Below are 14,617 nucleotides of genomic sequence, written 5' to 3' on the forward strand. Positions count from 1 at the left end.
CCAGTGCCCATGACAACCCCAACCAGCCTCCCTGGCCCCACTCAGGTTCGACCTTGTGATGAAGCTGCTGGCTTCTTCCAGTCCTGTCTGGCTCTGCTTTCTCAAGGCTCTGAACAATGATTAACATTTGATTCTTAATCTGTGTTACCTTATACTGCCATCAGGATTTTCTCCTTATCTCAGTTGCAAACTTATTGAAGGCAAAACCCACTTCTTATCACGATACTTAGAGAGATGGAAACTTATTATTGTCCCTTTCCACCTATTCATACCGCTTTAAACCAGGCTGGCATCCGGACTGTGTGGGTGGAGCCAAGTTGCTCTGGCACAGCATAAAGAGAGCCAGTAATCCTGCCTTTGCTTCTGAAAGTACCTAATTGGCATCAAGATAGTGGTGCCAAGGTAGCAACTCTACCCTCTCTCAACTTCTTCAATCTCCTAAGACTCTTCCTTCACAATTGAAATTGACTACAACTCAAAACAACTCTAGAGATCATTTTAATTCGCAAGTGTAGGGTCAGACTATGCTCTGCTTTGTGCTCAGTAATAACCAAAAAGGTCTTGATCACAGAGAATAAGACTGCAGCTGGTTAAGTGCTCCATGATTTGAGGTGCATGAGAAGAAACTAGAATGAGATTACAGGGTAGCAACAAGAGTAATCCTGTCTCTAAGAGAGAACATCTGAGGGGGGAAAAAAGTAGATGGAATTGGGATTATACCAAAGAAAAAGAAGGCAGGGTAATAATGGTCTTTAAGTGTATGGCAGGTTATTTTAAGGAAATCAGTAATCAGCTCTTTTCCGTCTAAAGGAGAAACGGGGAACGTTTGCTTTACATGTATGAGGAGATGTAGGTTAGATAAGCTTATAGCTATCACTATAGAGGTGATTACAAATGAGAACAAGCTCCTGAAAGACACTATCTTACATCTATGATTAAAAATATTTATGGCAGGTGAGGTAAGATGTTAGTCGCTCTTTGCGTGTCTGACTCTTTGCGACCCCATGGACTGTAGCCTGCCAGGCTCCTCTGTCCACAGAGTTCCCCAGGCAAGAATACTGGAGTGGATTGCCATGCTCTTCTCCAGGGGATCTTCCCGACCCAGGCATCGAACCTGGGTCTCCCGCATTGCAGGCAGATTTTTCTTTTTTTTTTTTTTTTACCGTTTGAGCCACCAGGGAAGCTATTTATGGTAGAATAAATGGCTTTTCCATTCCATCCTTTTGAATATAGACAAGGTGATAATGTGACTTTCCTGACCTGTACACCTACATCAAATCACAGGGATTACGGTGCAATGAAAAAAAACATCAAATTTATTATTTTACCAACATCTAAAGTTCCATTTTGGAAATAAGATATAAACATAAAGAGTTAGTTCTTATAGCATATACATTATGTAATACAATTTTACTTTTAAAAAACTATCTAAACACAGAAAACTCTTAATCTGTATATTCAACTCACCCACCCCTCAATTTTCATTCATTCTACTCCGCAAAATCCTTGCATTTTATAAATACACATATTCTATGTAGAATGATCCTGATCTGGTAAACATCCTATAAACCCTAGGATGACAAAACTGGTATGGTTTTTCCCAAGCCCTTTCACAGAACCCAATCTTTAATTCTTAAAAGGTGCATTGTAATTCATTGGCATAGTGGAAGCTGTAACCTGAATTTTCTAATAGTTTTAGATAAACACTAAAAATAATTTTGATGTTCATGGGCTACCTTCATAGATTGAATGTTACAGAGGATAACGGACTTTTAGAAGCTGTCAAAAGATAGCATTTTTGACACCCTTTAACTATTAAAGTCTAACACACAGTTAAGACTCATATTGCAAAGTGGCACAGTCTCTATTAAGACATAATTCTGTACAAGGATTTCTGCCAATGCTATTTGGAGAGACGAGCTCACATGATCTGATTTTTAAAAATTTCCACAGACATTATCCAATGTTCAGAAATCTTTCTAAAACTATGTGGCTATAAATAACATATAACATTAGTTCCATTTCTGAAATAAAACAAAGTTACTCTAATGAATGTTTAAAATGCCATCCTTCAAATGCCAATAGGAATGTTATGGCTCCACTCATTTCTGGCAAGAAACTTGCTTGCCCAAATGAAGGCCAGTGTCAACTCCAGCTATATCCCTGTCTCTACCGCTTTGAATAAGGCAGCCCCGACCCCTGACCACAACTAGCGTCCTCTTTTCAGTCCTGGGAAGGTTTATTATGTTTTTATTGAGCATCTGTGCTTTATCTACCTTGCCCCCTTCTTGGTAACATCCCCAGACCATTCAGCTCTACGTGTTCTCTGCAGCCTCAGACTCGCTGCGCCTGTGCTCTGGACCACTCACCGGCACCATCCTGCTACTAGCCATGGCTCCTCCGGTAAGCACAGGCTTGCCAGCAGATCACATGCTCTTCAGGGGTAGATACCATGTTATATATATATATATATATCTTTCAAGCCTCCATAGCCTACCATGGTGAAAAGAGAGATGACAGATGCTCTATAGACATTTCACATGGTAAACATTTGAAGGTCATCAATTGTCTATATTCCCAGGTTGATTTATGCAAAAACATTAAGTGACTTTTAGTAAGAAAAGAATATAAATCTGCTCTTAGGAATAATGAAGTCCATTTAGTTGACTTTTCATACAAGGAGAAATTAAGTAGTTATTATATTTTCATCCTTTACAGAATAGAAGTTTGAGCTGCCCTCTATTCCCAGAGAGGTGGAGGTGGGATAGGGAATCATTTCCTGACCACCTGTCCATCTCCCCCCAACAAACACACTGAGAGATCCTTCTGTTACAAGCTCATTTTCACTGGGGCAGATCTTTTTATTTTCCCTTTATTGCACCAATGACAGTTGGTAAGTCATAGTGATTTCATATGATTATTTCATTGTCTGATTAATATCCTGTCTTAATGCATTCAGGCTGCTGTAACAAAATACCACAGACTGGGTGGTTTATAAACAATAGAAATTTATTTTTCACGGTTCTAGGGATTGTGAAGTCTAAGATGAAGCTGCAAGCTGATTCAGTGTCTGGTGAGCGCCTGCTTCTTGGTTCAGATGAGATCGGGTACATTGAGGGTGGCATGGCTGTAACCCTGCTTCTTGGTTCAGAGAGCAGTCTTCTCACTGGGTTCCCTTGTGGCACAAGGGATGAGGGAGCTTTTGGGGTCTCTTGAAAAAGCACTAACCCCATTCACAAGGGCTCCACCTTCATGATATATCACTTCCCAAAGGCCATACTTCCTAATACCATTAGGGATTAGGTTTCAAAATACAAATTTGAGGGGGAACACAAGCAGTCTATGATATATCTCTATGAAGGCAGGGATCATGTCTAACTTATACATATAGCTTGATGTGTATGACTTATTCTTGAGTATCGTGGCACTTGAAAAAAAATATTTGTTGAATAAACAAATGTTACCATTTATCCTCAGAATTTATAGCACACCCTAGAGGTTAGCCAGGGTTTTCATTATTCATATCATTTGACTTCGGTCTTCTGCTTTGCATTTGTGGGTGCTGGCAAACTGTGCAACAGGGAATTCTAGACCCTTGCTTCTTTTGCCCCATTCAGAATTTCTATGACATAGCTTAATACCATGACTTTTTCCATCTCCATATTACTAGTCAGGTATGTTTAGAACATACATTTTTATATCTACTTTTTAGTGGAGCACTTCATACCTAAATGAAGCTGCTCTAAAGAAAAGCCCAATTCCTGGGAACTTCATAGGCTGTGAAGGACCATGACCAGAGAATCCTTATCTGGATGGTTCCCCACAGGCTACTAATATACTCCTCCCCCTGCCCGTCATCACACCCCCAATTCCAAGCCCACGTGCAACAAAGCAGTGGTCATCAAATTTGGTGAGCTGGTTGAAAATGCTAGACCCTGATCACCAACATGCTGATCAGGGAGACTGGGGTGAGACCAGGAAACGGAATCATTCACCAGCATCAGAGCTACTCTGGTAGGTGCTCCTTGGACCACACTTACTCAACTCTGCTTTTATATGTTTAACGCTTTTATAAGTTTAATGCCTAAGTGCTTTTATAAGTTTAACGCCTCTCCAGGTAGCTGCGTACCATACACATATCTCCTGATAATTAATACATTGCAGGAGATTCTCCCTATTTCTCACTAAAGGTTCAATGAATATAGAGAAACTCAGAGTTTTAGAAGCTTCCAGGCACAGCAGAAAAGCAATTACTGGCTCTTAGGTCCACTGTAAACACTCTTTCCTGGAGAGAAAATAGGACCCACTCAGTTGCCCTGCATGGGCTATTCAAGGCAGATGATGGGAACCCTGTGGGGACCTACAGGGAAAGGCTAAGGACAAATTTGAATCACAGAGGACACTTGAAGTCACCTCACAAATGTCACTTCCATCATGGAGAAAGATGACTCAAATCTCTCTGCTTGGGTTTAATGTGCATTAGAAGGTTTCAGGGCACTTATCTCATTTGGGAATTGGTTATCAACCAAGGAAGAATTCCAAAAGGAATCCTGCTTTTTCTCTCTAGCTTTCACTCAGTAGATAATATCTCTCTGGTGTGTGTGCTTAGTCACTCAGTGATGTCTGACTCTGCGACCCCAAGGACTGTAGCCTGAGAGGTTCCTCTGTCCATGGGGATCTCCAGGCAAGAATACTGGAGTGGGTTGCCATGCTATCCTCCAGGGGATCTTCCCAACCCAAAGATCGAACTCAGGTCTCCTGCATTGCAGGCAGATTCTTTACTGTCTGAGCCACCAAGGAAGCCCAATACCTTTCTAGGCACTATCAAATCCCTTCTCAGATTAAATCAAAGAAAAAGAAATGACCAAGGTCGAGTCAATTCTTACAGGATACTTTCCAAACTGCAACCAAAATTTACTAATTCAATCTAATTAGTGGCAGGCAAATCTCACCATAAAAGTTCAAAAGTTGAACTACATTTACCTAAGTCCAGTTTTTCTTCTTGAAGGCAAAAGAAGAAGGGAGTGACAGAGGATGAGATGGTTAGACAGCATCACCAACTCAATGGACGTGAATTTGAGCAAACTCCAGGAGATTGCGAAGGACAGAGAAGCCTGGCATGCCGCAGTCTATGGGGTCTCAAAGAATTGGACATGACTTAGTGACTGAACAAGTTTTTCTTATTCAGTAAATGGCATGATTATAATATGGTATAACATTTGAGTCCCAAGACCACACTAAAAACAGCCTCATCACTTCAGATGCAATCCAAGCCCACTACCAGAATCAGTGTTCCCCAAACTTTTCCAATTTCACTCATATTACCACCTTCACTATTTTTTAATTTGGTCATAGTTTTTGAACTATCTATTCTGTTTCCTTTGCTGTTATTTAGTCACTAAGTCATGTCCAACTCTTGTGACAAAACAATGTTCCAAAAGGATTTAGGTGATGATGGCAATTGTTGTTTGGTCGCTCAACCCCATAGATTGTAGCCTGCCAGGCCCTTTCTGTCCATGAGATTTCCCAGGCAAGAATACATAGGATCTGCATCTCCTGCATTGGCATCCGGTTCTTCACCACTGAGCCACTGGATAAGCCCATGACTTTTAAAACCTTCAGTGCTCTCTTAATAACTATAATTATTTTCAAAGGCAAAAACCATAAATCAAAACTTCCAGGGCCACTTCCTCTCTACATAAAGTATCTATAGAAGTAAATAATTAAATAATGCAATTCAGTTTGAGCTTTAATATCATTTCCTGACCAAGGCCCTGGGGCTGACAGCTATTCTCTGTTATAAAGATCTTCTGCTTCATGAAATTAGATGGTTGGAAAAAGGAATGAGAAAGAATAGTTGTTCACTGTGTGAAGAAATGCTGTGTCTGAACCAAAAATAATTTTCTCCTTCCCACACTTAAAAAGACATTGATTGAAGTCAAGTCTGGGTGACCCGGATTTAATAATTTGGAAATAATAATCTGTAATTAGTATCAATCAATGATAAACATTTCATTCACTCATTCAAAAATTATTATTGAGTGCTTAATGTAAGCTAGGTTTTTTCCTAAAGGCTGCTATACAAACCCTGTTGGTGCCTAGCAGAGGGAGACAGGCAACAAATAAACACTACATAACTTAAACCGTATATAAATACATATATATGTAAACACACACAGATACACATATACACATCTATACATGACAGATAGTGTCAAAGATGATCTCAATGATAAGTGACATTTGAGAAGAGACCCCAAGTAAGTTGGGGAGGACACCAGGCACATACCTAGATAAAAAGCTCATCAAGCAAAAGAAACAGGAAGTGGAAAGGTCCGGAGGCTGTTCAATGCTTGGTTTAAGAATGATCAAGCAGGCCAGGGTTGCTCAGCAGAGTGAGCCAGAGAGAAAGTGGTGGGAGATGAGGACAGGTAGTAACAATGGGGAGGGGCTTTGGAGGTCACATTAAGGTTTTTGGACTTCATTCTGAAAGATGAAGGAATCCTTTGGAAAAGGTGACAGGATCTGGCTTTATTTTTAAAGATCACCTTGGCTACTGCATTAAGAACAATCTGCAGTAGGGGTAAAGGCAGATGCCAGGAGGCCTGACATCATTATTAATCCAGGCAAGATATGGTGGCAGCTTGGAGCTGGAGCATTATCTTTGGGATAGTGTAAATGGCCAGATTTTTTATATACTATGAATATAGGGCTGAAGGGACTTGTTGGTGGAATATTTGTGCCATGTAAAAGAAAAAGAGAAGTCAAAATAACTCTAAAGTTCTCAGCCTAAGCAACTGGGAAGATCCCCTGGAGGAGGGCCTGGCAATCCACTCCAGTATTCTTGCCTGGAGAATCCCCATGGACAGAGGAACCTGGCAGGCTACAGTCCATAAGGTTGCAAAGAATCAGACATGACTGAAGCAACTTAGCATGCATGCAACTGGGAGGAAGGTCTTGACAATGGCTCAAATGAAAAGACTGGAGAGGGAGTAGGGATGGTGCTAGTAACCAAATAACCCATTACTAGTTAGGCTTGAGAGGCCAACCGGAGATGCTGAGAAGGCTTTTGAAGACACCAGTTTGAACCACAGGGCAGAACTTTGGAGCTGGTCATTTTCAGGGCACAGATGGTACTTCTAAACTATGAGACTGGATGAAGTCACTAGAAAGCGGACATATAGATGAGGTCTGAGCATGTGGCACTTCAAGGTTTCAGGGTCAGGATGTGAAAAGAACCAGCAATAGGATAGGTTCAATGCTTGCTTTAAAAATGTTTGAGGAACATTTCAGTTTTCTCCCCTGCTCTATGATATAAACATTCCTATAACCTTTGCTAAATAAATCATTTTTCTTAGAAGATGTGCTCTTCCTTGATTAAGGTAGGAGAAATTCAGCATTCCCTTTCTCAAAATATAAGCTATCATTGGACTTCCCTGGTGCTCTAATGGTTGAGAATCTGCCCACCGAGCAGGGGACACAGGTTCAATCCCTGGTCTGGAAGGATCCTACATGCCACGGGGCAACTAAGCCCGTGTGCCACAACTACTGAGTCCAAGCTCTAGAGCCCTCAAGCCACAAAAAGAGAAGCCACCGCAGTGAGAAGCCCTAGTGCTACAACTACAGAGTAGCCCCAACTGGTCCCAATTAGAGAAAGAGCACACACCCAGCAACAAAGACCCAAGGAAGCCAAAAATAACATTTTTAAAAATACATTTAAAAAAAAGCTTTCACGGACATGAAACTGAGAATTCTCAAGAACTATAAAGAATTGGAGATTTTACCTGCAAGCTGGCAAGTTAGCCTGCCCTGGTTTCATGGATGCTGGCAGAAGACATGAAACTCCTGGGTCAGAGCAAAAGACTGACTCAGGGCAGGTAACATGAGCTGCATATTTGTTATGCATTCCTCATGACCATGCTACATCGCGCAGAGGCAAGAGAAGCAGGTCACCAGGATGCTCTACGTGCAGTGGGTTTGTGTCCCACCAAGGAACCTGACTACGCTAAAGCCTTTCACTGTGTAGATCACAACAAACTGTGGAAAATTCTTAAAGAGATGGGAATACCAGACCACCTTATCTGCCTCCTGAGAAACCTGTATGCAGGTCAAGAAGCAACAGTTAGAACTGGACATGAAACAACAAACTGGTTCCAAAGGAGTACATCAAGGCTGTATATTGTCACCCTGCTTATTTAAATTATATGCAAAGTACATCATGAGAAACATTGGACTGGATGAAACACAAGCTGGAATCAAGATTGCCGGGAGAAATATCAACAACCTCAGATATGCAGTTGATACCACCCTTATGGTGGTAAAAGGAACAGAAAGGGAAGAGGAACTAAAGAGCCTCATGATGAAAGTGAAAGAGCAGAGTGAAAAAGTTGGCTTAAAACTCAACATTCAGAAAACTAAGATCATGGCATCCGGTCCTATCACTTCATGGCAAATAGATGGGGAAACAATGGACACAGTGACAGACTTTACTTTGGGGGCGTCCAAAATCACTGTGGATGGTGACTGCAGCCATGAAATTAAAAGTCACTTGCACCTTGGAAGAAAAGCTAGGACAAACCTAGGCAGCATATTAAAAAGCAGAGACATTACTTTGCTGACAAAGGTCCGTCTAGTCAAAGCTATGGTTTTTCCAGTAGTCATGTATGGATGTGAGAGTTGGAGTATAAAGAAGGCTGAGTGCTGAAGAATTGATGCTTTTGAACTGTAGTGCTGGGAAAGATTCTTGAAGAGTCCCTTGGACTTCAAAGAGATGAAAATCAGTCCTGAATATTCATTGGAAGGCCTGATGCTGAAGCTCTGATATTTGGCCACTTGATTCGAAGAGTTGACTCATTGGAAATGATCCTGATGATGGGAAAGATTGAGGGCATGAGGAAAAGAGGGTGACAGAGGGTGAGATGGTTGGATGGCATCATTGACTCAATGGATATGAGCTTAAGCAAACTCCGGGAGATAGGGAAGGACAGGGAAGTCTGGTGTGCTGCAGTCCATGGCGTCGCAATGAGTCGGACACGACTGAGCAACTAAACAACAACAAAAGGAACCTAAAGTTTAGAAAACCCCAGTCTTTTATAATGAGCTGTAAGCAAATCAATCCAACCTTTGTTCCAGCGGGAGATATTATCTTTATTATACTAGACAGCAAACAAATCCATCCTCTAGTCCAGAGGGAAATGCTGTCTCTGTCTTGAGAATATTCACTATACAAACATCTTTGAAAGATAATGCAGAACAAAAAGTGCCCACACTAACGAGAGACCTGTGGATAATCATCTCCCAACAAAAGTCAAAACTGTGAAGCAGCATATTTTGAAGAATTTCTGAGTCCTTATCCTATTTCACTTTGGAATTCAAAATCTTAAATATTTTTTTAAAAATATAAATTATATTTATTTACCTAGGTAACACTTTAACATGGCAGAAAATTCAAAAGATAAGCTATACAGGATTATCCTTTTCTCAGCAAAAGATGGCATCAAAGTGGTTTCTCATTTGCTGTGAGAAGGGAGTACATTTGTATCAGACTCATTTTCTTGTATCCTGTTTATTTTGCCTTCTACTCAATTTCCAAATGAGTCAGATTCTCTAAATAGATGTTAAAAGCAGGAGCTCAGCACTTAGGGAATATAAGAAACTGTCTCCATTTTACTAGTGCTTTATCAATGTCCACCTGAACCCCAAATAACCCACATGGAGTGAGTTGTATCTAGTGGGTTAAGTGAAAGCTAAGGGTCTAATCTGGCATAAGGGTCTAAACAGCAGTGATATCTCACCCAAGTGCTGCCTGACAGGGGCCTTTAGCACAGGTTCTCTTATCTGTTCCATCTGCCAGGCAGAGACGCCTCGATCTGTAATCAATGACAGATAGCCTTACTTACACTCTTTTCAGCAGATAATGTTGCTGTCTAGTAAGCATGTGAGGGTATATATCATAGTAAGCACTTGACAAATCTTGTTGGCTAGCTATGCCATCAGAAGCACTTACAAATATTCAAGTTCCAAAGAAATACATGGCTACTGTTCATTCGTTTGTTCAGTCATCTCTCCCCTCATTGGGCACCTAATGCATCAGGCATTGTTTTAGGTACCAGGTACACAATGATAAACAAGACAGACAAAAATCCCTGCCCTCAGGGGGAGCTTACTCTCTCGTGGAGGAGGGAGACACGTGAATAAAATATGCTAAATAATAATAAATGTTAAGGAAAAAAGACACAGTGGAAAGAGATGTGATATCTGGAGAAGCTGACATCTTATACAGGATAGTTCAGGAAAGGCTTAATGAAAACAGAATATTTGGCTAGGCAGCCCTTCTCAATCCTCTGGTCCCTGGTCTTTTCTAAATGCTCTAGAACATTCTGACAGAAAAATGGATCTAAGGCATTATCCTGAAAAAAATGCTCAAGATAAACAACAATAATTATAATGAACAACGTATCAATAAGATAAACCATATAATCATAATTAACTTAAACATATCAATTATTAAATATTAAATACATAATTATTAAACATCAAATTTTTACTACTTAATTTCTTATTCTCTTATAGAGTATGTATCACAATCATGATATAGACAAGGTGGTGCATTAAAAAATGGTCATATCACTGAAACAAAATCTGAATGAACATATAGCATTAAAAAAAAAAAAAAACAGCCTCCTTTAAGTTAGTGGAATGGTTGCTGCTAATAGGCAAGAGTGAAAAACAAAGCTGCTGAGTACTGGAGACAAAAGAGCAGCTCCATCGGAAGCCTGCAGCCACATTTTATCCCCACTGAGTTATTATAAATTCTTTAAATAGCAGAAGCTTTGGGGATCTCCTTTTCTTTTAATTATAGAATCCACCCAGTAATTAAACCACTTTTCTCATCTCATTACCAGATGGGTACATTTTCCAAGGTTACAAATGGAAATCAGGTTCTACTTCCTTCAGATGCTGGCTTTGTTATGACTCAGTTCCTGTCCTTTCCCAGGGGAATTCCACACACAATCATATAGCTTTAGCCATTATCTGGATGCCGAACACTTTCAATCCTTCTTCCCAACACAGACCAGTATCTCTTGAGTGCTAAGCCTACGAGACGTTGTATGGATCACGTATGCTCAGCCTCAATGTGTTATCTAAACTGAACTCCTCCCCTCTCCTCATAATAGCCTCTCTAGTGCTCCTGTATTTTCTTATCTGGTGGCAACCTTATGTTCACCCAGGCAGTCCAGCTGGAACTCTGGATCTTTCTTCATTCCTCACATCCAATCAGTCATCAAATCCTAGCAACCTTAACTGGGTTAAGGTTAAAAGTCTTAGGTCAAGGTAAGGTTAAGGTTAAGCTGGCTAAATATCTCTAAAATCTGTCCCCGAGTCCCTACCACACTTGGTTCTATGTTCCTTACATTACTTCCACCTGGACTACCATAATACCCACCGCCTTTCTGGATCTATCTGCCTGCCTCCAGTCTACATCCTGTATTTCTCTCCATCACAGCATTTATTATTCACTATCCTGCATGCACATGCTCAGTCGCTCAGTCGTGTTGGACTCTTTGAGACCCCATGGACTGTAACCCACCAGGCTCCTCTGTCCCTGGAATTTTCCAGGCAAGAATACCTGAGTGGGTTGCCATTTCCTACTCCAGAGGATCTTCCTGACCCAGGGACTGAACCCAGGTCTCCTGCATTGCAGGCAAATTCTTTACCATCTGAGCCACTATCTCTTGAAATACCCCCACACGTTCCTTGACACATGGAGTATGTATTCCATTAGCATTGACAAATTGGATACATAACTCTTGGACCAGTAGATTCCAAGATGCCAGACATCTTAGGAAGTAACAGAGGTTCACCAACAAAACTCCTGCTCACCAATCCTGATCCTGGACAGTTTACTGGTTTAAGTTTGTGCTGTGAACTCTAATTCCTCCACTGCAACCCTTTCCCACCTTCATACTTATCTAGCTCTCCTATAAGATGTTCAGTGTCCTCTTTCTTCCTCCTCTTTCAAAATCCAAGAGTCCATCTCTTCTTTTTATTTCCACAGGCATTTGTATCTTAGGGCTTTCTTTCTAATTGTGGAAAGTCACCTCTGGTCCCATTCAAGGGCTTTGGGACATGGTTACTTTGGGGTCGGAGTCCTCATCACAGTTAAAAAGAAACATAAAGGACAGATAAATAAAGAGGTCCTACCATATAGCACAGGGAACTATACTCAACATCCTGTGATAAACCGGAATGGAAAAGAAGATGACAAATAATGTATAACTGAAACATTTAGCTGTACAGCAGATATTAACATCACATTGTAAATCAATTATGTCATGTCTGAAAGGGACCCTTGAGAGTTCCTTGGACAGCAAGGAGACCAAACCAGTCAATTCTAAAAGAAATCAGTCCTGAATATTCATTGGAAGGACTGATGCTGAAGCTGAAACTCCAATACTTTGGCCCCCTGATGCAAAGAACTGACTCATTGGAAAAGACTCCAATGTTGGGAAAGATTGAAGGCAGGAGGAGAAGGGGGCAACAGAGGATGAGATGGCTGGATAGCATTACCAGTTCAATGGACATGACTTTGAGCAAACTTTGGGATATGGTGAAGGACAGGGACCTGACCCGCTGCAGTCCATGGAGTCGCAAAGAGTCACACACAACGTAGCGAGTGAACAGCAACATGCCGTGTCATGTCCGTGTCTCAGTCACGAAGTCATGTCAAACTCTTTTGCAACCCCCTGGACTGTAGTCTGCCAGGCTCCACTGTCCATGGAATTTTCCAGGCAATCAAATGTACTTCAATAATATTTAAATGTTTTTTCAATTTTTTTAAAGAACTATAAAGCACAAAACACAAAACTTCATTTCATTGCTCTTTCACAGTTAGTCTTCCCTCTCAGGATGAGGAACCTCAGTGAACACCCAAAGGCCTGTGTACCCCTGGTCTTGGGGCTGGGGCAAGCTCAGTATTCCCCTTAACTTCAGTCTATTCCTGAATTAGAGAAGGTGAACAACTTCAGGACTTGGGAGCACATTCAATTATCAACTGGTATGGAGTTAGGGGGATGGGGCTGCCTCCAAGACAAGCAGTGACCGTGACACGCCACGTCTCCAGGAAGCCAGAGGTGCCTTACCTTTGCAGGTGAAACATTTGATGTGGAAATGCTTGGTCTGGACCCGAAGCACTTCCCCTTTGCACGGCTCTCCACATTTATGGCAGTGAATGACAGGCTTCTCTGATGGGTGGTGAGGGTCCTGAGGGTGGGCCACTGAAAGAAAAACAGGAAAGATACATGTGAGTAGAAAGCATTCCTACAAAAGGAGTCATTGTGGGTGGGCATAAACATGCCCATAATTTTAGTATCAAATGAGCCACATATTGATTCAACAAGCACCAATGGAGCCCCTGCCGCCATGTCATAATCATGGGGATACACAAAGCAAAAAGAGCATTGTGGCTGTAACAGTCCACTGTTGGGGAAAATGCTTATTTCCCTGGGAGCCAGCACTCTTCTCTCTTCTTCCCAAACATCTCGAGGACTATGTATTAAATTTTTGAGTCATTAAGTACATAATCTTGCTTGGTTCAATATGGTGTGATATGTACCTATCTTGATTTAGAAAATGCCTTTGAGCCAGGAGTTCACTGCAGACTGTAAGTTCCCTGAGAATGGGGACTAGTTATTAATAAAGTTCATATATTGTTTCTCCCCACTGGGACTCCTCTTCCCTTCTCCTAGCTCCTCAGAACACAGCAGAGCACTCGTGCACAAAAGGGGCTCAGTCAACATTTATTTCCTTCTTAGCAGGCACTGGCTAGTTCCTCGTCTACCAGACAGTCATTCCTCCTCTTCATTTGGCAGCTCACGGAACCTGTTGGAGGTCTATTGTGAGCCTCCCATTGTGTGCACTGGAGAAGGAAATGGCAACCCACTCCAGTATTCTTGCCTGAAAAATCTCATGGACAGAGGAGCCTGGTGAACTAAAGTCCACGGGGTCACAAAGAGTTGAACATGACTAAAGTGACTTAGTACACATCATGCGCACGGTTCCCGGTACACACTGCAGGTAGTCATTAAAGAAAAAATCAATTAGAAACTGTGTGGACGTCTCTGAACCTCAGACTCCTCTCCTGTAAAATAAGCGGGGTTGGATCTGAGGCTCTTTCCAGGCTCTACAATCATATGATGGGGTTTATAGGGATTATTCTTTCAGTTTCCAGAGTGTAGCCTTCAGAGAATGGAAGTTGTTGTGACCGCCCCGCCCCAGGACAGGATTGCAGGCTCCCCTGACAAAGGACCAAGAGAGAAGACAGCAAGAGGCCACCTGTGACCTGATGCTACCCAAGGGTCTTCACTGAACTTGCCGTTTGTTCAGCCAGAGAATTCAGAGAGGCATTTTTCGCTAGTAAATTCCCCTTTTTCTGATTTGGGTCCTCAGAAGGAGGAATCATGCAAAATATAAAAACGTATTGCATAAGTACCGACATGAGCATGATAGAGGATAAGAACAGTGAGCCTAAAATTAATCAACCAGCACAAAGAACAAAGGTCATTTTTTTTTCAAACAGTAAAACCGGGTTGGACGTGGTGAGAGAGGGGGGTGTGGG

At 41.6% G+C, this 14,617-nt stretch overlaps 1 protein-coding gene across 39 annotated transcripts in view; it reads right to left on the minus strand.

The window, feature by feature from the left end:
- Positions 1-14,617, minus strand: part of ABLIM1 (actin binding LIM protein 1) — a 328,684-nt gene that overhangs the window by 146,963 nt on the left and 167,104 nt on the right. For all 39 annotated transcript variants that reach the window (XM_086377832.1, XM_086377830.1, XM_086377829.1 and 36 more), the window contains one exon: positions 13,143-13,277. Coding sequence is in view for 25 of the 39 variants with exons in the window: in XM_086377808.1 (XP_086233934.1) it covers positions 13,143-13,277 (135 nt within the window). In the remaining 14 variants the exon portion in view is untranslated. Of the gene's footprint in view, positions 1-13,142; positions 13,278-14,617 lie in introns of those variants that run through there.

This window comes from Bos grunniens, chromosome 26 (assembly GCF_055505025.1).
Source record: "Bos grunniens cultivar Pamir isolate PY7600 chromosome 26, Bosgru_T2T1.0, whole genome shotgun sequence".
Taxonomy (NCBI): domain Eukaryota; kingdom Metazoa; phylum Chordata; class Mammalia; order Artiodactyla; family Bovidae; genus Bos; species Bos grunniens.